The sequence below is a fragment of the Otolemur garnettii genome, unplaced genomic scaffold (assembly GCF_000181295.1).
Source record: "Otolemur garnettii isolate 467f Iridium unplaced genomic scaffold, OtoGar3 scaffold00006, whole genome shotgun sequence".
In the NCBI taxonomy this organism is placed as follows: Eukaryota; Metazoa; Chordata; class Mammalia; order Primates; family Galagidae; genus Otolemur; species Otolemur garnettii.
The window spans coordinates 24669210-24696819 of NW_003852401.1; the positions used below are offsets into that span (position 1 = coordinate 24669210).

General features: G+C 39.6%; 1 protein-coding gene across 1 annotated transcript in view; it reads right to left on the reverse strand.

The window, feature by feature from the left end:
• Positions 1–27610, reverse strand: part of SMARCA2 (SWI/SNF related, matrix associated, actin dependent regulator of chromatin, subfamily a, member 2) — a 169304-nt gene that overhangs the window by 109132 nt on the left and 32562 nt on the right. Inside the window, 8 exon segments of the mRNA XM_023509150.1 lie at positions 825–882; positions 1108–1238; positions 4337–4390; positions 13346–13516; positions 16254–16427; positions 18045–18218; positions 20200–20326; positions 27442–27610. The exon segment at positions 27442–27610 is cut by the window's right edge and continues 20 nt beyond it. Coding sequence (XP_023364918.1) covers positions 825–882; positions 1108–1238; positions 4337–4390; positions 13346–13516; positions 16254–16427; positions 18045–18218; positions 20200–20326; positions 27442–27610 — 1058 coding nt within the window.

Sequence of the window (27610 nt, forward strand, 5' to 3'; positions counted from 1 at the left end):
TCCTGGTAAGACTGCTTTACTCAGTCCTTGGCCTTGGTGCCGTGGCACTCTTTGGACCAAAGTTCTACAATGAAAAACATCAGATTTAATGATGACATATTAACAGTGCTCTAATAAAGAAGATCAAATCTTTTAACTTTTGTAATTGTTATTTATTTCATACTTGATCTAACAGATATCTTGGTGGTTTCTCAATTTCTAATATATGCATGTAAGAATATCATTTCAGGTTCCAGATCAGGTATTTCTTCTAAGAGACTGAGAGATGTGATTCTCTCTAGGTAACAAATATATTCAAAAAAATTCAAATGAGAATCACATTTAAAAGAAAAATCAAGAGCATCAATAAACTCAATAAACCAAGCTCATGTTGGCCTTTTCATCTAAATTCTCAGACTTTTGACTTCAACTAGACATCTTTCCTAAAGTTCTTAGAAATTACTAGGCAGCTAACTCTCAATGTGAATCACTTGGAAGCATGGGACTGCCTTTCCCAAAGAAATAAGCAATCCATCTTCAGTTCTCCCAGAAAGACCATTTCTCCATCTCCAATTAAATGCCAGCTTCCTGTTTCTTGGTTCCAAATGAATTTAGAATGCACCAAGCTTCCCCAGCAGCCAGGAGCACCCAGGACATCAGGGGAGTACCCTTAGACATGCACCACCACAGCTTCCGCAAACCCTTAGCCTCACCTGTTCACCTGAAAGCCAACCCAAGAATGATGCATGACAGAAGGACACAGGGGTTGGGCCTATATTCAGTGAGAAGTTTCTTTTTCTAACAACTTTTAAACCAATGAACCCCAAACAGAGTGACATACATACCTCCTCCTCATAATCAGAATCACTCTCTTCACTGTCGGATCTGGGAGCAACCTCGTAACTAAGGAAAAGGAGTGGGGAAGAGAAGGGAGCTTAGTTCTGTAAAATATAAAACAATACAGACACACAGGACTTAACTAGCATATTCTACATACAGATGACAGATGCAAGTAAGAATTTCAACCGTCTCAGCAAAGGCCATGTTGTTTTAGTTTGAAGATTTTAAAAGGACTGCCAAAATCTAAATAGCCAAAAGGACACCACTAATGCCGCTCTCATGCCGTACCCAGGATTCATTTCCAACCAGGCATCCAGCTGGCTGGCTTTGGGTGCTTCTGGTCCAAATAGGACCTTGCCGGTTTCTGTGTGAGTCACTTTGACGGGGAGGTCGCTCATTTGACTGCTCTCATCTATGGGCTAAAAAGGAGGGAAAAAAATCACATCACTGCTTGGTATTACATCCTCCTGGTCCTGTGCCGGATGTCTCCCAGCCTTTTGCCTGCCCAGCATCTGAAACCTTTTTCTGTGTTTGGAAATTTCACTACCTAATCAGTCTCACTGGGAGGTCCCCTCTCCCTAAAAGCCAAAAGTACAGGCAAAATCCCTAGCTCTGCCAACTGGATGCACTCACCAAGGCCCTGAGCCAGAATTTCAAGGGACTGAGGACAAATGGACAGTCACACTGGTGGGATAGCAGACTACAGGGGCAACAATGCCAGGGAAGTGATATTGGCTCTACCAGTCTCCCACCTACTCCGGACAGCAGCCATGTTCCCACTGGACCAGTTGTATAGTATAATAGTGGGAATAGCCCTGAGTCTGGTTTTCTAGTAATCCCAGAGAACTGAAGAGTTACCCAATATCCTATTTATACCTCCCCTTCTTATTTAAATCAGGCAGAGCTGATTTTGGTAATTTGCAACTAACAATCCCCAAATCCTCAACCAATACTACCCAGATAATAGCTATTGCAAAGTTATGGCTACAGGGAGAATGGAAAAAGAAAAACATATTGTAACCCAAGTCATCTCATTAGTGGCTGGTTTGGCTTCAGAATCAGTGTTCTTTATCCAAAACCAAACCACAAGGTAGCGAACGCAACCCCTGGAACTTGTGATAAAGAGTATGATAAAGAAAATAGCTCTGCTTCTTTGGAATCTGGAAAATCAACCAAGATTGAGTGGAGGTTCATTATTAAACTGTCTGAAAAATGGCTTACTCAGAAAATTAAAAGAATAATGAAATGACAAAGATTATGTTTAACCTGTTTCAGAGAACAAATTATCTTTAAAAGGCCTAAAAACGAAGTGATACTATGCAAGTGTATATTACTAATTATAGGGTGATCTTATACTTCTAGAAGTGTACCCCCAAGGAAACCATTTGTTTAGAAATGCTTGATTTGTGAGTGGTTCAAGTTATTTATCTCCTGAAAAGTAATGAAATGGAATGTTTAGATAATTGATTAATTCCAAAAGTTTTCCGAAATCTTTTCTTTTTCTTTGCGACAAGGTCTCTGTCTGTAGTCCGGGCTGGAAGCAGTGGTGTCATCATAGCTCACTGCAACTGTAAACTCCTGGGCTCAAGTGATTCTCCTGCCTCCCAAGTAGCCAGGACTACAGATGTGCACCACTACACCTGGCTAATTTTTTCTATTTTTGGTAGAGATGGGGTGTTGCTCCTGCTCAGGCTGGTCTCAAACTCCTGGCCTCAAGCAATCCTCTTACTTTGGCCTCCCAAAGTGCTAGGGTTACAGGTGGAGCCACCATGCGTGGGCCCTGAATTACTTTTAATTGAAGTTAAGCAGAAATGATAGGAAAAACCAGTATGCTATAGGTTATCTTCTATATTATAAGAAACGATTAAAAAAAAAAATCCAAACCATAAACCCAATGGTTCTTTCCCTCTACTTCCTCAACAAAACTGAGTCAGAATGAGAAACAGTATGTTAGTGATTATCCACAAAAATAACCTTAAGAAAAAGAAAAGGCTTGCTGCAGACCGCCCTTTTTCCTTGTGTATATGCTAAAGCAGTGGCTTCAAAGACATTACTTTGCATGCCAACGCCATGCTTCTTTCTCATTAATGTAAAAGGTCATCTATACACTTAAGAAGAAAATCTACTATTTGCTATCATTTCCCTTGGAAAACTCATCTTCTGTTGTCTTGAGCCACTTTAACACGGCTTGTTTTACTACTGATGTCATGCCTCAAAGGAAACTGGAAATCACTGTAGCTGGAAATTAGAACCTTGGCAAAATCACTGAATGAGTACAGAAGAGTGTAATAAGGACATTATTTCAAAACAAACTGAGCAAGATGTCCACTTTGCAGACTGAAGCAAACAGAATACATGTGTTAAGCATAAAAGAGAAAAAAAAGTATAGGTAACAGGCTCAAGATCAGAAGCTAATTTTCCTAAGAGATAATAAGGGATAAGAAGACTATTACACTAACCTGTTAAATCTCTCCCTGCGTGCTTGTTAATTACAGGCCGATGTGAGGCATGCTTAGGTTAGGCTGGGCTTTCACAAATTAAAGTTGTTTCTAAGTGCTCTAATATATAGTATTCTTTCCCCATAACTGCCCACTGAGAGTTTCTTACACATTAGACATTTATTCTGATCCTTTCTTTGTGATGGATTATAGTGGTTAAGCGACATTTATTGTTCAAGAGGCTTCTGCATAGAACCGTGGTACAACTTTTTTTTTTTTTTTTTTGGCATCTAAGCTATTTGAGTTCACAGCACTCACAGGTATAGTGATTCTAGAATGAGAAGAGGCAATCCCCCACCCACCCCCATCTGCCAAGCACGCTAATCAGTGTCTGTGAGAGAAGGAGAAGGCGGTGTGAAACAAAACCCCTTCCCACCCTGTTCTGGAGGTATCCCTCCTCACTGTGAACCACGGGCATGGAGTCTTGAGTTTTTCAGGGGAAAAAAAAAAAAAAACTCAATAAATAAATAATTGTATCTTCATGATTCAGGAGAATATTGGAAATAGTAGGAAATAAAATCTAGGACTAGGCTGATGAATATACACACGGAAGCTACATTGTAAGCCTATAGAAAATGTCAACAAAATAAGTAAACCACACTTATGAATTGTTTGGTTCATGTGTTTTTATAATTTTAAATTAGTAATAAACTAGGGAAACTGGGTCATATTTTATGCTTCTATATCATTTGCTTCACCAATGTAATTATGGAATCATTTAAGAGTCTTACGCATTCTATATATTCATAAATACATGCTTACATGTACACAGAAAATTCTGGATGGTACACAAGAAATTTAATATCAGGTGATCATTAGTCTGACTTGGGAGTAGATTATTTTTCACTGTACCCCTTTTATATTATTCTAATTTTTTACTATGTTAATGTACAACTATTTTTATTTCAAAACAAATAGCTGAGTACAAACAAGGTTAGTATACAAAAAGAATGATGCTGTAACGTTTGGCAGGGACTCCATTCAGCGGAGCACAGCAGAAATGGATGAAAATCCCTCACCTCTCCATCTGGTCCCAGGGCAGACTCTCCACCTTCTGCATTCTCTTCAGCCTTCTGCAAAACAATGTCAAATGTTACGTGTCAACAAAAAGATGGGTGCAGGACTTCATGGTACTCTGGTTGATGAGAGAATTTCCTTGCTACCCACTGTCAACTAACACAGCCTAAGTTTTAATGCCTTTTATTTTTACTGCTCTTCACTATCTGAGACAAAGAGTGTATTTTATTAACTTACAGAGAGTCATTTAAAGCCAGATATTATCCGAGGCAGGCACACTGGAGATTTGTGGATTGTGTCTTCAGGGACCCAAAGAGCTTAAAAAACATGGCAGCATCAAGACAGCGGTCAGAGTCTGAAATGTTCTTCTTGTGTTTGGCAGAGTGAAGACAAATCCTGACATAATTAGCTCAACTTTCCTATTCCCCAAGCAACTTTTCGTCAGCAAGGAAGAATAGCATTCTAAAAATTTCCATCAAAAATAAGCTCTGAACTGCTCCTGGGTCATAAAAATATAAAATAATACAAAACTCTGTGAGTTCCCCGGATACTTCTACTCTACCTAATTGGCTTTCATGATATGTAGTATTCCTATCATGTGTATATGGAGAAATCTGATGCCGACACTGTAATCTCATGAAAAATTCTGTCATCTGCCATTTCTTGAAGATTCCAATATCTTAGCACATTAGCATCTATGTGCCTCAAAGACAACCCAAACGAAAAGCAAAGACTAGGTCATCTTGTACCCAAGAGTCTCATTTGTAATGTATACAAAATAGCCTAAAATGTCTTCCATTTACACAGGTGTCCTCAAACTACAGCCCGCAGGCCACATGCAGCCCGCCTAGGACATTTATTCGGCCCGCCGGGTGTTTTTGCCACCACTGCCTGTCCTGCTTAGCAGCCGACTTGTCCCACGGCCCACCGTCCGGCCCTCCAACGGTCTGAGGGACAGTGGACTGGCCCCCTGTTTAAAAAGTTTGAGGACCCCTGATGGCAATCTCTGTGACACTTGAAATCTTCAATATCATCTTTACAGAATATTTATAAAGTTATTTCTGGAAAGGCAAACTACTTCTGTATAGCCTAAGAAGGAAAAACAACTATACTCACTTCCTTCATCAAGATATTTAAGAAAAAGAGCTTTCCTCCCCTTGGGCTCTTTAGTTAATTAAAGATATATATATATAATGATAAGGAATCAATATTAACTCCTCTTTGTTTACTTAAGACATTGATTCCACAACACATTTTTGCTTTTCATGAAAATAACTCAACAGTCTCGTGACAAAACAACTATTGTGAAAACATTTAACATTAAAAATCTAGCCGGTGGGCTCAGTACCCGTAGCTCAGTGGTTATGGCTCCAGCCACTTGCACTGGGCTGGTGGGTATGAACCCAGTCCAGGCCTGCTAAACAACAATGACAACCATACGCAGGTATTGTGGCGGGTGCCTGTCTCGCTACTTGGGAAGCTGAGATAAGAGAATCGTGAGCCCAAGAGTTCCCGAGAGTTTGAGGTTGCTGTGAGTTGCATGGCACTCTACCGAGGGCAACATAATGAGACTCTGTCTTAAAAAAAAAAAAAAATGAAGAAAAATAATTCCATAAATGTTTGAAATTTTTGAAGTTCTTTATAATATTTTTTATAAATATATTTTTATACATGTATTGCATGCCAAAGCCACGTATGTGTATATGTACACCAAAGCACGAAGCATAAAGAAAGTACCTTCTACTAAGGTGTAAGAAATGAAATACTCCTTTTGTTCATGATTTTCAAATAATTTAATTTTCTGTTTATGCTATCATAAAGTGAAAATATTTATGAGCACAAAAGGACCAACCAGCTTCAAGGAGCATCAGGCCCTATATCTAGGTTGGAGATATAGAACAAAGACATAACCCCTCAGTTCAGAAAAGTATCCCTGCTACCATCACTAAAGGTTCCATTTTTGGAATCACAGGCACTACATTCTATTAATTAATGGGGAAAAGTCAATTAATGCCACCATTCTTTCCATACAAGCTAGAAATAAGCTACATATTTGGCCAATAAAGAAAATCAAATAAGACAATGAATAAGCCAATTTCAAATATCCAGCAAGTGGAATTGGATCACCATTTGAATGGACAGCACATTAAAAAGCTTGAAGCATCATACATTAATAGAATCAAAACTATTATATTGGATACTCTCCTATGAATATACTATGGACTCGCTAGATTGTTATCTAAAAACTGCCTCATAATTAGGCCCTTCCATTACTTAAAATCCCTTAAACTATTTTTAAAAATTCCATTAGGTATCAAATTTGAGAGGCAAAGTAATATTAGATTTAACACACTTGGTTCAAGAATTAGATAACCTGAGTTTGAATTCCAGCTCTGTGACTCGGAGCAAGAGACCTTAGCTGTATGATCTTGAGCAAATCTTCTCTTTGTACCTTGGTTCCTTCCTTTGTAAAAGAGGGTTGGTAACAGTACCTGAGTTCCAGGGCTGCTACAAAACTGAATCACATCTCAATATGGACAGCCCAAATACCTATGCAGTGAGCATCAATCTCCACAAGGTACAAGAGTTGATGATAGCCCAAGGGCTAGCTATTCTCTTATGTGTGTAATTAAGACTGGCTACAGCGTAGCCTGAAAACTGCTTTGTAAGGCTATGAGGTCAGGGATTTCTGTTTGCTTTTTTCACTGATACATTTCCCTCACCTACAGGGGTGACTGGCTCTTAAATAGCACTAAAGAAATACTTGGTGAATGAGAGGATGAATGAAAGCACCAAAAACAATGCCTTCCACTTAGCCTATACTCACTAAATTATTATGACCTGAACCAGGTGCCAATATATTTTGCAGGTCATAAAATAGTTAAGAACACACACTAAATTTGCCACTGAACTGGTGTTCCATGAGACTTCAGCATGCCCTGTCTTTACTATGTCGTTCTAAGAGGTGGAAGCCAGGTGGCACTCTACTCTATGGCCGAGAGATGTCAATTCCGCCCATCATGCTTTGGAATCTGCCATTTGAAGACATCTCTGGTTGGTGTGCACATTCTTACATCAAACTGAGTTATATCTTAACATAAAGCAAACAAAAAATCAAACAAAAGAGAAAAGCAAAATTAAACAAAAAATCCTTTTGGTGCAAAATTAACATCTAAGAAACTGTGATTGGTGCTACTATTTAGGCTAACTTTGGACAGTTTCTGAGCCCCTGATAAGATGGACTGGTACAAATGGGGCAGCTGTTATAGCATCTCCTGTACCTGAGGGATTTGCACTAGTAGTCACCTGTGCCACGTATTTAAAAACCCATGCTGTCAGTATCACAGGCCTAAGCTTATTTCCATTGATTGAAACCAAACCAAACCAAAACAAACTACTGCAGCTCATTCAGTCATCAGAACTAAAGAAACCTTGTACTGCCTTCTTCCTACATGCAAAAAAGTTCAGAACTAATTCTGCTTATGGAGGGAGGGAGCAATATAATTAACCTGACCACATGAGGGACATGATATAAATTATTCGTAACTTAAGTCATAACTAAAAGTGACTCAAACTAAAGACAATGTGGGTTCCCCATTTCCCAAGCCATTGTCAATTCATACCCTCCATTTATAAATGCTCACAAAGCTATGCGTGTGGCTACCCACCTTCTTTGCAGGAGGTATCTAAAATAATCAACATGAGGGCTGAGGAGGGAAGAGAATCCCTAAATAAGAAAATCTCACGTAAACTGAACTCCAGCAAATAAACTTCAGTGGGGCACTTTATTTAGATTACCACAACATAGGTTATAAACAGCCTCATTTTGTAAAGAAACAGTTTTATATCAAATATTTTATAATCTACATTATAAAGTGAATGCACTTTATCCCCCAGCGGGTGTTGTTATAATACTCTGAGACAACATTCAAATGTGCTGGCATCCAAAGGACCCATTCTGCTTCACTGGCAACCTAAGCTTTCAGAAAGCACTTGGGTTATTTTTACTGTCATTTAAGAAGACCTTTGAGCATTAAGATAGGTGATCAGGCAGTAAAAAATGCCTAGGAATATCAAATTAACAGGCATTTGCCCATTACTTAGGTTCTGTCTTACAGAAAAAAAACCAATTGGAACATTTTGATTCAAGTAACTGGTCAGTCCAGTTAAACAGGACTTTGATCCAAACTTCAGGTTTTACCCATTTTGACACTGAACGAATCAAATCAATCTAATCACTGTGGCATTGTGTTCCCCTACCCTTAAATAGCCCCTACACTCAAGTGTGCAGAATTACATTAGAACCTTTCTTTTACTTATGAAAATCTTGTGGGTGAAAGCTGCAATAAACTATATAATCTTTGGGGAAAATATAAGACAAAACAACGGAGAAGAATCAGAGAGTAACTGAATATAAAACGAGACTCTTTTCTATTTGATGCTCTTTTCACTGAAAATTATGCCAACATGCTTTTCCCATTTTGTTTTTAATACTTAATTTTTTTTTTTTTTTGAGACAAAATCTTGATCTGTCGCTTTTGCTCAGGTTGGTCTTCTGGCCTCAAATGATCTCCTGCTTCAGCCTCCCAAAGAGCTAGGCTTACAGGTGTGAGCCACCACACCAGGTCTGATAGCTAATATCCAAAAAAGATAAAAACATACATTTCTTATAATTAGATTGATCAATATATTATGCCAAGAAAGTTCCCTCTCCAAAAATCACAGTCCTGACTTGTACTTATAAATAGTGGTTGATGTGTGAGAGAGAGAGAATAAAAGAACTTTTATAAAGAAAAATACAATGGGCTGGGTGCCTATGGCTCAAGCAGCCAAGGTGCCAGTCACATACACCTGAGCTGGTGGGTTCCAATCCAGCTTGGGCCCGCCAAGCAACAATGACGGTTGCAACCAAAAAATAGCCAGGTGTTGTGGCGGGCGCCTATAATCCCAGCTACTTGGGAGACAGAGGCAGAGGCAGGAGACTCTCTTGAGCCCAGGAGTTGGAGGTTGCTGTGAGCTGTGATGCCACAGCACTCTACCCAGGGCGACAGCTTGAGGCTCTGTCTCAGAAAAAAAAAAAAAAAAAAAAACACAATGAAAAATGTATCCGGTCTAATGTTGTCACATAAATTCTAAGTCTGTGCTCATTGGTATCAAGAGTTTCCAAGAAATGTGATGAATAAATAAGAGCATAGTTCTACTGATACATCCCACTGAAAGATGTGGAAAGGAGAATTAAATATTTATTTTTGGCTGACGTCAAGAGCTCTGGACACTGAACCTCTGAAAGGCTAGACTTCTAAGCACTAGGCAGGGGGTGCCCCTGGCACAGGAATGTAACCACAGCTTAAGGAAAAACACACCCTGAGGTACTATGAGAAATACCTCACTGTCACCAGAAACCTTTGTAAATCAAAGGTAATTAGAAAATTCCCTTTGTAGGAGCTGGAAGGGTGGGGTGGTAAGGAAGAGCTCGCTAAAAATAATAAATCCTCCTTTTCCTCTGTATGCCTCAGTTTTCTTCTGTATTGAAGCATACAGAAGAAAAATGGCAAAGAATTTGTCATTGTCCTAAAAGACATCCTACCCACTAATATTCAATTGCTTGCCAACTGAAAAAAAAAATAGTAACAGCTATTCACTGATTCAACATCACAAAAAATATACAGTATAGATTTTTAAAATTTTTTATTTAAAAAAAAAAAGACATTACAGGCTCGGCACCTATAGCTCAGCAGCTAGGGCGCCAGCTACATACACCAGAGCTGGAGGGTTCGAACCCAGCCAGGGCCTGCCAAACAATGACAACTACAACCAAAAAAATAGCCAGGCATTGTGACAGGCACCTGTTGTCCCAGCTACGTGGGAGGCTGAGACAAAAGAATCGCTAAAGCCCAAGAGTTTGAGGTTGCTGTGAGCTGTGACACCATCGCACTCTACTGAGGGTGACATACTGAAACTCTGTCTCAAAAAAAAAAATTATTTTCAGAAAAATTTACCCACATTACAACAGTCATGATTCCACATTTCTATCCCAGAATTATTTGAAAAAAAGAACTAATCTTTACTATAGTCATGCTTTAGGTATTAGAGAACAACCATGGCAGAGAACAGAGACCTCAAGGTCATGCTAAATTGCTAAATGCACATAATAGCAAACTCATTCTGTAACACTGCAGAAATTAGTTTAGTATGATTAGATATTTCATTACTTTAAAAATTATTCCTCCTCTGATGCTTCTTTTTCTTCTATTTCAAGGACATTAATAGAAGACCAGGTGGAGGTGGAAAAGTTTCAAAGTGATTTATAAATGTGTATTTCATAGAAATATCCCTAATAATGAGAAGAAAAAAATAAACAAGGTCATGACAGGCTAAAGGAAACCTACCCCATTATTTAGTAACAACACGTGAACACAATAAATTCCCCATGAAAGACAGAGGCCTTCTCTGTTATACTGGGGAATGAAAAACAAAACAAAACAAAAACTCTATACTAGTTTGACATTAACAGTAAAAGGTAATCTTTTTCCAATTAAATCACAAGGTCAACCATTTTCATCTTCAATAGCACAGTTCTTAGAGCTAGCTACATCTTCAAGTATTGCTACCAGCTCACTGAGTAAAGCAGGTTTTATCAAAACAAAGGTTTATTGCGCCTTAGTTAATTTAAAAAAATAGATACAGCATAATATTTAACACTGAGGGAAAATGCTGAAAAGAATAGCTAGGTAGTACAGAATTCTTAAGCTGATTGTCACACAAGTTTTCCTCCACCACGGAGAAGCTGGAACAAGCAACTCTCAACCATTCCCTCTGATGGAGAGAAGAACTACAGGAAATCCAATGTGTCAAATTAGCAGCTTTTGAAAGCATCCTTTTCCTTTGTGCTTGAATAAAGGTACTTCTGCAACTGGGGAATTCTCTGAACTAAGTCATAAAGCCCTGGTGAAAGAGACAGGTTCCAGGAAGGGCCGGGAAGGGCCTGAGGTTCTTTTCCTTATCCCTCTCCTCCCAGCAAGATGCTCAGGAAAGAAACACAGGCCCTCCTCCTCAATCCTGCAGAGGGCAGGGAGTGCTCCAATGCCAGGCATCCTGAGTACACACAGCAAAAGAGATAGAGGGCTAAAGAACTAAAAATTCTGCACAGCGATTGAGTCTGATAATCAATGGGAGATGCCCAGGCACATCCACAGGGCAGACTGTAGTTGCTCTGGTATTTAATGTTTGTTTGCCAAGAAAGCAGGCTCACCTATGTGACACCTGGCTTTCCTCCACAGCATCATCCCATTTCTAATTATACATTTGGGTGCATGTCTGATTAATGTCTGTCTGTCTCTTTTTTCCTCTCTCTGATTAAGTTGTGAGAGGGCAGGACACTTTCCTCCCCACGGCACTCTCCTTCTCCCAATATTCTAGCACATTACCCAGCTCATAGTCAGTGTTCAGTTAATCTTTATTAAGTGAAAGCATCAAATAGAATGAGAGCTACCAGCAAACATGAAAGCAAGGACTTGGAAAGGGAGTGCAGCCTACAGACCACGCAGAGTAGGCAGCACCAGAAAAAAAATGCCGTGACAGGTCCCTGCTCTGCACAGAAATAAGGGCGGACGTAAGGTCAATACTCAATTATTTATCTTTCCTTGCCAATGATGATGCAACTATCTAAGATCAGGGCAGGAGTCTTTTAATTATCAGCCAGAAGATCAAGTCTGGGTCATTAGCTTTTAATCACAAAGCGATGTAGAACATGAACTTTAGTACCCAAAACACTAACAGTGACCTCAGCAAAACACACTGCTGAATTGGGAAACCCTAAAACTGCCATGGAAAGAGGGCCACTTATGGGATATTATAGAACTGTTATCTCTTTGCCTATGTGCTCCTTGCTAGCTCTGAAAACATCTTTTTAAGGCAGAAATTTGGAGCTGGAATTCTGCACAGGCTATCATGCTCTGCTGACAAGAAAATGAGGTATTCCTTATCAACAGAATGTCTAAATCCAATCCTTGAGTCATCCTTATTCATCTCCACAATAAGGAAAGCTATCTTATACTGAAGAAATCAGTAGGAAGGCACTTTCTTAATCATTTATTCCTCCTCCTTAATTATGAAACAGGTATGAGAATTCAGGAGCCATGAAATTAATTATTTTTTGAAAAAACATTTTGTTCAATTATTTAGTGTAGAGAATAAATGATTAAATGCTACCTTCAGTCTTAACAATTCTGATGAAGATTTCCTGTTGATGTTTGTACGGTGGCCTAATCAGAATTTGTCATGAAAACAAACTTTCAATCAAGAACTAGAGCACTGGACTACTGAAGCTTCAAAGAGGATGTATATTCACAGGTCTGTCCTTGAGTGAAGGTGTAATATCTGCAGAGCAGAGATTCTGAATCTTACCATTCATTTCTCAAGATAATTAGAGTACACTTTACATAGGACGGCTTTTCTTCTCTCCCTACCTAAAACCCTTATCTGTACAATTACCTTACTGGGAAACCGGAACATCAGAAGTGAATGAAAAATTCTGGCATTGCCATCTGTCCAAATAAACAGGCTGAAATTTGTTGCAAAGGAGTCCCAAAGCTATCACATTACATCTTCCTCTAGCTTTTTTCAATCTGTACACCGCATTTTCTTTTTAATTTTCATTTCAGTTTCTCAACTCAGCAATCCCTGGCCCGACTGGCAACAAGCTTGAGCAAGCCCTTACTTGTGTTTTTCCTTTTCCTGTAGACTGTGTGTACTTAATTTAAAATATTAAACAATGAAGATGTGGGCTGCATTGTTTCTGTACACGCTATCCATTATGCCTTTAGCTCCAACACATTGTCTAGTATACCCAACCAACACTTTCATGCCACACCCATGTATGCAACTCTTGCAATTCAATAATCTAAACTTTCCATTAGCGTAAGAAGTGGTACTTTTTATAGAGCAATACTTGCCTTCAATTTGTCCCTGCCCATACACCCGGGACTCAAAGACAGCATGAGGATACATACCTTCTTCCTCCTCCTCCTCTTCTTCTTCTCTTTGGCCGCTTGGGCTTGCTTGTGCTCCCAAACCAGGTTGGTCAGGTTAGCCACGTACTCATCAGTCTGCTGCAAAAGGTAGGCTAAACGCCTGTCCTTCTTTTGATCAATCAGCTTTCTATAGCCCTCTTCATCTTCGGCCTATAAAGAAGAGCCGTATGAGAACACCATACGTGTTTGCAGACAATCCCACGCTTCCCTCCTCCTTCCTCACCTGGACAGTCTGAACTTTCACTCCTGGTGAGTGTAGCACTCCAGCTGAGCCCAGCTGCAAATGCCACTGCTCAGAGCTGGGGACGAGCAGACACACAGAAATGTGGTGTCTTCGTCCCCAGGTGCTGCGGCTCACGGCACAGCCTGGGCACCAAGCCATACTGTATGTGTGGTGGGATCAACGCTCAGAGTCAGCACTTTGTATTCCTATGCTGCTCTGACCACACCAAAAAAATGTTAAAATTTGATGATCCACTATCTTAAGTTTATTTTTAGCTTTATATTTTGGAAATGTTCAAATATAATCAAAAGTAGAGAGAATTACACAATATTTCATATAATCACCATTATTAGAGTTTTTGGTGCCCCCAAATCGCATGTTCAAATTTTGATCCCCAGCACTGGGGGTGGGACCTAATGGGAGGTTTCTGGGTCATGGGGGCTGATCCCCCACAAATAGATTAATGCCCTCCCTGGTAGAAGGCAGGAAGGAGGGAGGGAAGGAGAGCGGAAAGAGGTTATCACTCTATTAGTTCCCAAGACAGCTGGTTGTTTAAAAGAGCCCAGCACCTCCCTGCCCTCTCCCTTGCTTCCTGTTGCTAGTCATCTCTGCACCCACCAGCTCCCCTTTACCTTCCGCCTGCGGCCCTTACCAGAAGCACGTGCCAGCACCATGCTTCTTTGTACAGCCTGCAGAGCCAAATAAACCTCTTCTCTTTATAAGTTACCCAACCTCAGGCATTCCTTTATAGCAACATAAAACAGACTAAGACAAACACCAAGTAACAAAAATTAACTTGTAGGGACTTTTGTTTCATGGCTCCGCTTCCCCCAACTCCTTTCCCCAGCCCCAAACTAAATTGTCTTAAAGAAAATTCTATTCATAAATATTTCAGCAAGCACTTCTAAAGACAAGCAATCAGATGGGCTTCCGACAAATAATTTCTTATACTTAAAAATAATTTTCTGTTTGGCCTTACAAACATCATGGTTGATACGAAAGGTCAAATTGGGGTGATCTTTGCCACAGAGTTGCAGAGTTTTATGGGCCCCCATGATGGGAAATGAGTTATTTAGACTGAAGTCTGGTACCTCTGGGTGATAAAACAGACACAATAATTCCCACCTCCACCTCCCATTAAGCAACATTATTAGGTTAAACCAAATAAAACTCTGATGCACTGTGAGCCATTTTGAGAGAAATCTTTTTTATACAGCCCCATAAAAGGACGCTTTAAAATAGTTTTCTCATGTGATGCCAAAATAAAAGGCACATTCTACAAAATCCTTAAGAGGCAACTCTGCTGCAGAAAAGCTGGGGGTCATCAGTCCAAGGGTGTCACTCCAGCATTTGCTCAGGCGACAGAAGCTTCACCACTCAGTGTAGCTGCTGTGTCTGCCCCGTGGCTGAACATGAGCCTCCAATGCTATTATAACTCTAATTGCTTTTGGTTATGGTTGAACTCACTTGAAGAGAGAGTGATAAAAAACTTCAGTCTCTCTATTATCTGTGTATTCCATCATTTAATTGCAAAAATTAATGATTTGCAAATGCCTAATCATTAGTGTCAAACCAATCTGTTACTGAAGTTCTAATATAGTTTCACTTCAGTTGAATCAGACAAATTTGACTGCTTACTGCTCGGATTACTATAAAATGATCTCCCTAGCTAGTTAGAAATCTCCTGGACAGTCCCTTTTCTCCCAAATATGGAGTGAGAGACAGGATAAGAGGGTAACACTTTGTCCTGCCTGGACACAGAGCCTTTTAAATCATACTGTTGACTCCCTGGAACCCCTAAAATTAATGGAAAAAAATGAAAACTATAATCCCAGCAAGAAAGACATTGTCACTTAGAATTTTCCAGGTATGTAATTATGAGTTGAGATGAATAACTTTTACTTTCACCCACTTAGCCACTATGTCCCAGATAGAATTTGAGGTCTCCTATCATTAACGATCACACATACTTTTCTAAAATCCACAGTGTGCTCTGAAGTCCAATTCCAAACGTAAATGCTCCATAAAGCAAAATACTCAGCCCACTGATATAAACCTATCTTTTCTGTGTTTATATATCTATTAAAGATTAAGAGTGCACATGTAATGATCCAGGAGTCACCGTATTATTTGACAGTAACACAGCTATTGCCAACAAAGCAACATCTCAAAGTTAACTTAAAAAATCACTTTTTCTACTGTTTGAGAATAATTTCTATAATATAAAAAAGGCCTCAGAAGCTTAAAAAGTGAGAGATCTGAGATTCAAACACACCACTTAATGAGTTATTCATTCAAAAAAACTTAGTCGTTCATCTCGAAGAGGCCATATGTTTAAAAGAATAGCCTCTGCCATCCTTCCAGATCAGGTTGTCAAACTCCTGCAAATACAGTACCTGGCTTTATGTGAGAAGCTATAATCTGTACAGCAATACCAATCTAGGGTGTGGAAATATACTCAGCTGTAGCCCTACATTAGTGGCATACACTATCTAGGAAAGAGAAAAAGGCTTTACTGTAACCTCCTAAAGTTCAAAAGAAATTTATTAACATTTTTGATAAGCAGCTTTCACTTTTTCCTTCTACAACTGCCATTTTTGACATTCTCAATACAGCAGATGTCAGCTGAACACTTTCCCGGGCTCCTGCAGGGGGGCCCCTTACCATCAGTCTCCTCATTCTCTCCTTTTCGATCCTCTCTGTCTCCTTCTTCTGCTCCCTTTCAGTGTTGGCGTGCCAAGTTGCCACTGCTTTGGAAAGCTTCTGGATCTTCCCAGCCACGGACCGATGGTATTCCTTAAAATCTTTTGCATGTTGCAAAATGCTGTTCAGGTATTCCTAAAAGATCCAAAAGGGCAGAAAAGGATACTTAGAAGCCATTTCCCATTTCAAAGTAGTCCAAGAAAACTCTCAGTGTGCAACTCTCCGGCACATTGACAGCCACAGTAGAAAAATTTTTTTTTTCCTTGGGGGTCACAGTGTAGGTCAAGAAACATGTAAGTTATATATGCTTCACAAAGCCCTGGGCTCAAAACTAGCATGAGTTAAATACAATTCACATGACAGTTGATGTAGTTGACTTAATAAAACACCACAGCCCCAAGGGGGGAAAAATGTTTTTCTAGTGTTAACAAAATCAAGAAAACTAGAATCTATCCTGGGACAGGTGCCCTGGGTGTTCTCTGCAGTTGAGGTGTGGACCAAGGGGCTTATGGGAAAGGTAACCTCCTCAAGTTTGTTTTGTTGCAAGGCTGTGGAAGAGAAGCCACCGCAGCTTCAAGGGGGTATATGAAAAAGGAAAGATCAGGCTGAAAAAGACCTAAAAACGGCCACGACCAAATGTAAAGGAAATCGCTCACTAAATAAGCCTGGGGAATACGAATGCTTCCAGCAAAAATTATGTCACAAAGTAATGTTCCTTTTGCTCTAACTTGAAAAATACTTTAGGATTTGGGACCCAAAATAAGTTTATACAAAGCGAAAAACTGCCATACAGAATTTGTATTCGTGTTTTAAATATGTACCCTCTTTACACTGAAAACCAACTTTTTAAAATGAAACTAAGTACCAAATTAAACACAGAAAAACAAAAACCTTATAGAATTATGGGACAAAATCAAATATTATTATCAAAATATTTCCAAAGCCCTAGAAAGGAATGTTTTGAGTATTTGACCCTGTGTAAAACCCAACTGGGCCTTTTTAAAGAGGCCTGGATACTATATTTAAGTTTGTCATAAAAATAACTTTACTCTCCACTTTCCTTTTCCAAGTTCCTTCTCCCAGAATTTTGCAATAGGACACTCACCTGTGCCCCTCTATCCAATAGCTTTCCACAGGGTTATGTACATGACGCCTGTAATGAACTGACTGCCTGTGTCTCCACAGTACTGATGTTGAAATCCTCACTGCGATGGCAGTAGGAGGGGAGCCCTTTGGGGCTGGTGATTAGGTCATGACAGTAGAGACCTCATGAATGGAGTTAGTGTCCTCATAAAGGGACCTCAGAGAGCTTTCTTGGTCTGTTTCTACCATATGAGAAAGAAGGTCAGCAGTTTACAACCCAAAAGAGGGCCCTCAGCAGACCCTCGGCAAGCTGGCACCCTGATTTGAGACTTATAGACTCCAGAACTATGAGAAATAAATTTCTGCTCCTTATGAGCCACCCAGACTATGGAATTTTGTTCCAGCAGCCCAAACAGATGAAGACATATTGATAATCAAGAAAGCTGGATCCTAAACCTCATCTTGCTTTGGGACCTTGGACGAGTCATTTGTATGTCCTGGCAGAAGTGTACTTGTCTATAAAATGACATGGTTGGGCTATACGTGGTACAAATTCTAAGGAACCTTTCTTTCCTGTGACGTGCCCACCACCCGCAAGGTGACTCCATCTGACAATTGCATTGGACATCTCTGTGCAGTGAGAATGAACAGAGCTCAGGGTTTAAGGACCTGGTGTTTCTGCCGGCGTTTCCTTTCCTGCTCGATCTTCTGCTGCTTCTCCAGCTTCTCAGTCATGCGAGCTTCTCTCAGAGTCTGGCGCTTGCTCCTTTTGTAGGCTTTGGAGTTGAGAGCTGTCTCCAGGGTTGTGTCCCTGCGCATGCAGGCCACCACCTCCTGCCTCAGCTGTCAAGAGGAGAACAGTTAGACAGCCTGCCCAAAGGGAAGGAACCCGGGTTCCTGAACCCTGACCTTCTCTGGTTTCCATTTAATGGGACCGAAAGGGGATTCTACGAGTTTCTCGAGCACCACTGGCCTTGCGACAAAGGAAGGAACCAAAGCCATGCCAAATTTAACACTTTTTTTCCCAAATAATTCATATCAAAAGTAATTATTGTACTTTAACCATAAGATTTTTAAAAAAGACGTGGTCTTGGCTTTTAAATAAATTCGTTCTATTTGATTACTCTAACGATATTAATTCATTAATGAGCTTTTAAGATTTTTTACTTTGTTTTAAATGTCATATTCATATTCTCTTTGTGTTTAGTGATTAATTTTAATGATGATCCAAAAAAAGAATAGGAAAATGGCTTTCTGTTCATGAACAGTACAGTGCACTGCTGAGCACCAGGTACTCAAACAATGTTAATTCATCATTCAAAGGATGGGAAATAAGGCTTTTGGCTTCCTCCCACCGTAACAATGATACTCTTTGCATGATGTTTAAATTTTATATTGTATCACGGACTTATTTTAGAGTATTGTAAATATAATATTTTATCGATATTGCATATAATGTGCTCGGGGTGGAGACTTGAAATACACAGTACAATAATTATTCAACTGAATCTGAATTATCAGCATCAATTACAGTTCATTTAATTGGGAAGCTTCATAGATAACATACTCTTTTCAATAATAAGCAAAAATCAAAAACCAACAAGAGACCAGTGTAGGGATGCTGATGTCAATGTAGGCTTATTCTTAAAAACATATTTGGTTAATATTTATTTAACCAGATTTTATCAGTTAACTCAGACTACGAGGTCACCAAGAAGAAAGTAAATCGAACTTGAAGACTTTTTTTTTTCTTTTTTTAGAATTTAAGCAGAAATCTACCCTGACAAACCTATAGCCAAGTAGTATCTATTTACCACTGACACCCTTCTGCGCTTTTACAACCAGAGGGGCACTTGTATAGCCAAGTTCCTATGGCAATAGTAACTGGAGCGGCCTGTGATTTTTGTCACATCCTCTAGCGGAACAAATTATGAAATTCCATACTTACGAACTACTTTTATTCATTAATGATTCATTTGGCATACTCCTGACTTTAACAAAACAAACCCATTTGACTAACAATGAAACATTACAAAAGAAAACAATGACACGTTCCTTATCCCTGTTAGCGTAGTGAAGCAATCTGCAGACTAGGAGACCTATACCTTTTGGGTCCACAAGGCAAAACTCAGCAAAAATTAGCTCTCATTCATTCCACTAGTCTTCCTACTGATTTGGAAATCAGAAAATAGATCATTACACTGGCTTTTAAGGAGCAATTACTCCACAAACCACAACAAGAACAGATAATTCACTAATTAGTCAATAATTGGGCGTGATGGGATCAAAGGCTCCAAACCTAGGTTTTAATGAATAGTCAAGCAATACGACAGTATTTTATGTGCTTCTACAAATGATGAGCTATTAATTCAACAGAGTAGCTACTTGTTCAAATTGTTTTCTTGTCTGTTAAAATGATTTTCATAGTTGTGGCTAGCATTTTATGTCTGCGCTTATGAAGACGTTCCAATCTACTACCTTCTTGTTTTTCCGTGGAGTCATAAGAGCAAATCTTAGCTATCCCCATTTGTTCTTGAGGTTAGAGGTTTTTCATCCAAGGTAACAAAAGGTCATAACTCTGACTTTGCAAACCATGGTACAGGAGAAAAAAAATGTTTCTAATATACAGAAGAGAAAAGCAGAGTAATAAGCAGTTCATCTTCATTACCTTTGGCTATGCCCTGTTGGTCTAAAAGATACACTATTTACTAAGTTTACATCTTTATAACAATATTAAATAGACTAAAGGAAACTCACAGATCACACTTGAGGAATAATTACATTTATTTCCTACATCTCAGGTTCACTGGGGAAAAGGTATTACCTGACGTTGGAAATTGAGTAACCGAAGTGCTTTCAGTTCCACGGTTGCTTTGGTTCGTAAATCTGGCGGCAAAGAGCCAGGCAGATTTTCCAGTTCTTGTATCCTATGAGCTATGCGAGCCTGAAGTCTAAAGGAAGTAATCCAATGGGGGAAGAAGGGATGGGGAAACAAACATTACAATGTAGTCTTAAATGATAACTATTGACCTTAGGTTTAAGTTCATGGCAAAACATATTCCAAATATTATCAATGTCTGACACCCAGATAGATTTTCTAATGATAAACAGAGAAAAGCTCCCTTTGCATGAATGCAAATGGGTGCTATATGCTCCATGTTACAAAATACTCTGGTTTCCTACAAAACCTCTCTTTAACACCCAGGAATGAGGGCTTATACTATATCCAGGGGAAAAGTCAACTGTTCTTGCTCATTCATAGGAGAGAGAGGAAAGGAGAGTTGGGAACATCTGACTTGCACCCTACCTCCCAGGCAGCCAGAGAGCAGAGCTAAGACAACAGAGTTTTTCTTTCTAACTTCTAGTTTTGTCCTAAGGCAACTGGGCCATGTGTCCTCCTTGCCAAGATGCTGATGACAACAGCCCTTAAAGCACAGTGGGCAAGAGCACTTCTGGGTGCTGAGGCCACAGAAATCGGTCAACCCTAAACATTCAGAGAGAGCCCTGCCAGCCGCAACCACTTCCTCTGGGCACAGTGCTTACTTGAGAAAAGAAAAGACAAATGAGGCCCTTGTAAAATCAGAGGCAGCAGGAAATACTACCTAAAAACTAAGAATTTCTAGAGAAGGATGCTGTGGCTTCTCATTTTAGACACCATCAAAAATACAATCCTCATGATAAAAACAGAAGAGAAAAGACATCTCACTTTTTTCATTCATTTGGGACACTATCATTGGTACATATGTAAACTTCTGGTTTTAGAGTTTCGCCTAGATCAGCAGTTCTCAACCTGTGGGCTGCGACCCCCTTTGAGGGGTCGAATGACCCTTTCACAGGGGCCGCCTAAGACCATCCTGCATATCAGATATTTACATTACGATTCATAACACTAGCAAAATTACAGTTATGAAGTAGCAAGGAAAATAATTTTATGGCTGGGGGTCATCACAACATGAGGAACTGTATTAAAGGGTCGTGGCATTAGGAAGGTTGAGAACCACTGACCTAGATTCTATTCTTATAAATAATTGGATGCCATTCAAATTCATTTTTAGAATTACTTGCTCCTAAATTTGGGACAAAACTGTCTTGGAATAGATTTCAACAAAGAAAGAATAATAAAAAAAGAAGTAATAAGTTAAACTAAGTTAATATTAATGGCATTAAATTAAGTACAATTAATGTACAATTCTTTCTCTCTCTCTCTCTCTCTCTCACACACACACACACTCCTACAAGATAAATGCTACAATAGTCCCATTTTACTGATGAGAAAACTGAAGAAACAGCAAAGAAGGGAGCAAAGATTGGAACCCTTGTTTGCTTGATATCAAAACTGATACTATAGATAATTAAATACGCTTTCTAACTATGAACTTTCCTGAACTTCAGCAACAAAAATTGAAAATTAAGAATTCTGTTAAAAGGGTGGCGCCTGTGGCTCAATGAGTAGGGCGCCCTTCCCATATGCCGAGGGTGGCAGGTTCAAACCTGGCGCTGGACAAACTGCAACAACAAAATAGCCGGGCGTTCTGGTGGGCACCTGTAGTCCCAGCTACTCAGGAGGCTGAGGCAAGAGAATCGCCTAAGCTCAACAGCTGGAGATTGCTGTGAGCTGTGACACCACAGCACTCTACCAAGGGCAACAAAGCAAGACTGTCTCTTAAAAAAAAAAAAAAGAATTCTGTTAAAAGTGAACATTATGGGTTTGTTTCCAACCTTTATGATGTTGCATAATAAATAACATGAAAAAGTAAAACCTTCTGTGGTTTAGATGCTTCAAAAACTCTTAATACTATAAAATGTGGCTCAAATATCAAAATTAGTGCTTTTTAAAAATCTACAGTTGTTTGGTTTGAGAGGGAAATAAAATGTCATTGTTTTCAAAAATTTGAAAATAGTAGAAAAGAAGATAATTTTTCACTGATTTCACTGAAAATTATATTTATGACAGATTCCTGTTTTATTTGCAACATATGTTTTATTGATTCTGGTTTACAAAAGGATCTGTCATCCTAATACTTGCTACCAGGCCATCGTTTTTACTTGGCATACCAATACAAACAATAGCACTCTTACACAGTATTACCATTCAAGAGACTAAAAGTTTGTTAGTTCGAACAACAATAATAAATTTTCATCATTTTACTCTCTTGGTAAAATTATTCAAACTCTTCGAACTTTCTTCCATGTTCTTACTAGTGATCCTCGTAAGATTATTATCATCTGTTTTGAATTTTCCCTGTATGATGAAACAAAAATCTATTTCGTTTACTTATTTTCTAAAATAGCTACCTAGCCACTAATCTCCAGATACAGCCACAGATGATACATCTAAACAATTAGGATATCATTTTTCCCATATATGTAAGTTAAAGGGGAAAAAAGTAAAACCATAGTAAAGAAAAATTAAATATTACGGTGGGGTGAGCTGACAGCCAAGGATTTGGCTATTCCACTTCCTTGGTTCTAGACTCCTTGCCAGCCTTTCTTACTTGAATATCCTAAAACTCAGACTGTCCCTTGATATTCAGGTTTACTGTCTTTGACAATGTGATCAGATGCTAGATTAGAGGAATAACTTTTTCATTTTCCAAAGGACTATAGAGCTAGGATTAAATAATTGGAGGACAACTGGGCTGACAGTGTAGAGATTAAATCACACTCAGCAGGGAAGGTGAGGAGTGGGAAAAGTGAGAAGGTGGGGAGAGGGACTTGAAGTAGATGGGGGTTCAGGTGACTAGGGCATTGGAGCAGTGGGAGCTGGGGGGCGGGGTACACTTCTCCCTGAAATGACTGCTTCTCCAAAGAGCCTAGTAATTTGTCAGTGAATCTGATTCCCCAGCACAAAAGAATCTCTCTTTTATGAAAAGGAGGCAAGAGGTACAAAGTGCAAACTCTAGGAGAAGAAGAAAGGAGATTCCATAGTAAAATTACAGGCATTGATTCAGCATATGGCAGGTGGGTAGGAAAGGTAAGGGAGGGGCTTCTTCTATTATGGAAAATTGTATCGCTGCTGTTGTGGTGCTGGTGGTTGTTGTTAATAGAAGTCTTCATTTTAAATAATGCTCCTCTCCAGACAATTTCATCTTCCTGTCAATGGGATTCAGCAGGTAGTCCGATAAAGAGATTCAGGATACTAAACTTCCTGAAACAACAACAAGATGTAATACTGCATAACTGCAGGAGACTCATTTAGTGTCCTCACGAGTACAGAAAATTGAAGCAGAATTAGGTCACTCAGGTTTTTCATACAGATTGAACAGTAAATCAAGAGGGGTTACTGTTCTGGCAAGAAAAAGAGTTCCATTAAAGGCAACAGATATTTGTTCAGGTCCAGAGGAGAAGTTTATGATTCCTGCAGGAGAGTTATTTGAACAGAAAATGACACTGGTACATTTTGTTCCTTCAAGGAGCTGAGTGACACTTTAAAAAGAGAGAGAGCGAGTGAGTTTTTGAAACTCTGCTAGCAAAGCAACTATTGGTAATTTGGGGGAAGGAATTTTCAGGGTTGCAATGGAGACAAGGGCAGGACAAAACAATCACAGGTAAGCAGCCCTTGCTGGCTTCCCCAAACAAGGAGGGTTTATTACCTCTTTTACACTAAATTCTGCCTTGGTTCCAAAGAGAGCTGATAGAATTCAAAGATGCCCTTCCCAAATAAACTCCCTCAAGTGTGAAATACATCTTCTATGCAAACATTTGTGGAATTAGTTTACATGCCAACATGACAAGTCCTGGGGTACTTTTATTCAAATATCTAACTCTAAATGGAAGAAGCTAAAGTTAGGTATATTGAGAGGGCAAAGAAAGTATGCCAGAAAGGAGTTTTTAAAAGAAGGTACATGGAAATAGCTCTCTGACACTACAGAGGAAAGCAATAACGTTCCATTATAAGGCAGAGATGGCCAAAGAGAAGGAATCCAATTAAAATGGGGGAAAAAATGTTTTAACTGGAGAAGCTATACAGATCTGGGGCAACGTGTTTCTAGGTAGCAACTTATTTATGCTGCTACAGAATAAAGAAGGTCAATTTGTCAAAATTCTAATTTTATGATGAACAAGGCAAAGTAGCCAACTGACTTCAAAGTTAGAAGGGGATTTAAGATTCTGAAATTTTCCTGTCAATTTTCAAAGACAAGGTAAGTGATATTACAATGGCCAAAGAAATTAACATCTGTTAAAGAATTTCTGACAGATGATTTTTTTGCTCAAACTAAGTTCACTGAATCGTAAAAGAAAGGTTTTTTTTTTTAATACCTTGTTCAAATCTAGGATCAGGTGATAAAGATGTACTAGACCCAGTCATCAGTGCAAAAGGCTAGTACATCATTCTATCACAGAGTTTTGAAAGAAAAAAGTTTCTTTGCTGTCTTTTACAAGCGCCTAAGGGAGTTAGGCCCTAAATTTAACCTTTTATTAAAGGATGAATTTAACTAATCTCTGCCACGGAACAACTTAACCTTCAGACAGGCAGAAGATAGCTATAGCTCTATAACTGAAGGATGCAAATCACGCTCCTGCTATGGGCCCAGTACAAACCTACGTCTCTCCACGTGGCCATGGGAAACTTTAGGCTAAAGGATCCACTAACTCTGAGGACCAGGGCTGTCCAGATCAATCATTTCAAAAGTGACACAGCCTTACAAAGGAATAGACATGTATCAAGTAATAATAATATGAACAACAGCCACTCCACCACATACTGCAATGCATAATTCAGAAGTTACTGACAGATATTTTTTCATTACCATGAGAGTGCATGACAAACGCCTTGGAATTAGAATAGGCTAAATTGTGCTACTTAGTACTGTATCCTAAGATCCATTAAGATCACTTTCCAAAAAGGTGCTAAAATGAACTCATTATAAGAAAGTCCTACAAAGAAAATTCTGGCAAAAATGATAAGGAACATTTAGAAGTCAGCAAAATAAAAAGCTAAAACACACACACACATACACACACACACATACATACATACACACACATCCCAGGCTGAATAAGGCAAAAACGTCCAGATGTAAATGTTGAGGTATAGAGAATATCTATCCTATAAGGGTAGTTCACCATAGTTTAGGGAAAAATAACACCTCTTAGGAAGTCAGGATTTTAGAGTAACCATATGATACGTCTCTATGTCATTACTGACTTTTTCCATATCTTGAGTATGCCAGTATTTAACTTTTTTTTTTTTTTTGCATTTTTTGGCAGGGGCTGGGTTTGAACCAGCCACTGCCCGCTTATGGGGCCGGCGCCCTACTCCTTTAATTACAGGCACCGCCCTAGTATTTAACTTTTAACACTGCAATTATTCATCCAACAGAATCTGCCATCAGCATTGACACATCAATTGATGATGTGCCTCTAGCTCTCTCAGTATACATGAGATGCTGGAAATAGTAATATAAAGATTCTTCATGGATGGGTGGCACCTGTGGCTCAACAAGTAAGGCACTGGCCCCCTATACAAGGGTGGCAGGTTCAAACCCGGCCCCAGCCAAAACTGCAACAAAAAAATAGCCGGGCGTTGTAGCAGGCGCTTGTAGTCCCAGCTACTCTGGAGGCTGAAGCAAGAGAATCACCTAAGCCCAAGGGCTGGAGGTTGCTGTGAGCTGTGACGCCATAGCACTCTACTAAGAGCAACAAAGTGAAACTCTGTTTCTTTAAAAAAAAAAAAATTCTTCATGGATGAATAGTAATCGTAATGAGAATAAACTTACACTCTTCACTCAAAAAGCTATATATATCTAATGGCAAGTGACAAATTACTTTCAGGGTTAACTCTCAAAGCTGGTAAGTTAGTGTTTTAGTTTAACAACAAATAAGTGGTATGCTTTTCAATAAAATTAAGGTAATATTTTTAAAAAGAGCCCAGACATTACTTAATAACATTGTTTATCATTTGTATACTCTAATTTTCCCTTAAATTAAGTACTATTTTGGAAACAATAATAATAGCTAGTATTTACTGAATGAATCAGTATCATTTTATCTTTCCAACTCTTTGAGAGGTACCTTCTTTTAACATATGAGGAAAGTGAGTCACAGAAAAGAGAAAACTTGACCACACTAACAGAGCTTGTAATGACAGAGCTCTGGCAAACTCTACAACCCACAGTTTTAGCTTTGTTTTATCTTGACTCAGTGCTTACTGGACTCCTTTTGGGTTGATGTTAACCATTTACATAAGGAGTCTGCTAACTACAGCCTGCAGAACAAATCCTGCCTACAGCCTGTTTTTATAAATAAAGTTTTATTGGAACACAGACAGCCCATTATCGCCTACAGCTGTTTTCATACTACAAGGGCAGAGCTGAGTCCTCAAGACAGAGACCAGAAGGGCCCACAAAGAGTAACATATTTACTATTCACCCATTGCAGAAAAGTTCTGCCAACCTCTGATTTTGATAAATATGCCAAATCAGGTAAAAATTAAGTTTCTGCTGTAAGAGTTTAAATTAGGACTCTCACATGAACACACTAAGAGTTCACCCATAAAACTAGGCCAAGCTATAGACCAAAACACGCATGAATTAAAACAAAGACTATATTACTATAAAGCATACCAAAGTATGCTTTAGTATGAGGTGTCCCATTAATCTGAAGGGCAGGCCCGTCCCACACACTTAACATCCCACCAACTCAGTCATTATTCAAGTGCACAGACAAGGACAATGCATCGCGTAACTGAAGCCATGACATGAACACTTCTCAGATCCACAGAACTCCAGGCTGGCTTTTGGATCTCGAATCCCCAGCGCCTACCACATCGCCTGGCACATCACACACAGGGTAGACAAAAGTTTTCTGACTGAATCAGTGGAAATCACGGTTTGGCCAACCCAGCGCCCGCACAGTCCCAGGGCACCCGATGGCATACAAACGCCTCTTTGACTTTGTTCTGAAATAATTCTCATAGCATGAGTTTCTGTGTCCACAATCTTCCTTAGGCCCTTCCATTGGCCCAGAACAGAACCACCACGACACGGGGGCCACCTCACCCCGAGGCTTGGTGGCGCTTGCCAGAACTCCGCAGGCAGACGAGCTCGTCCGGCGGGTGCGTTACCTGTACTCCCGCTCCTGCAGGATCTCCACCGGGTCCAGGCCTTGCGGTTTCTGGATGGGGCTGATGCGGCTCTGCTTCTGCTGCAGCTGCAGGATGGGCGAGGGCTGCCCCGGGGCCGGCTGCGGCACCGAGGGCCCCGGCACGGCGGCCGCGGGCGGCTGCGCGGCTG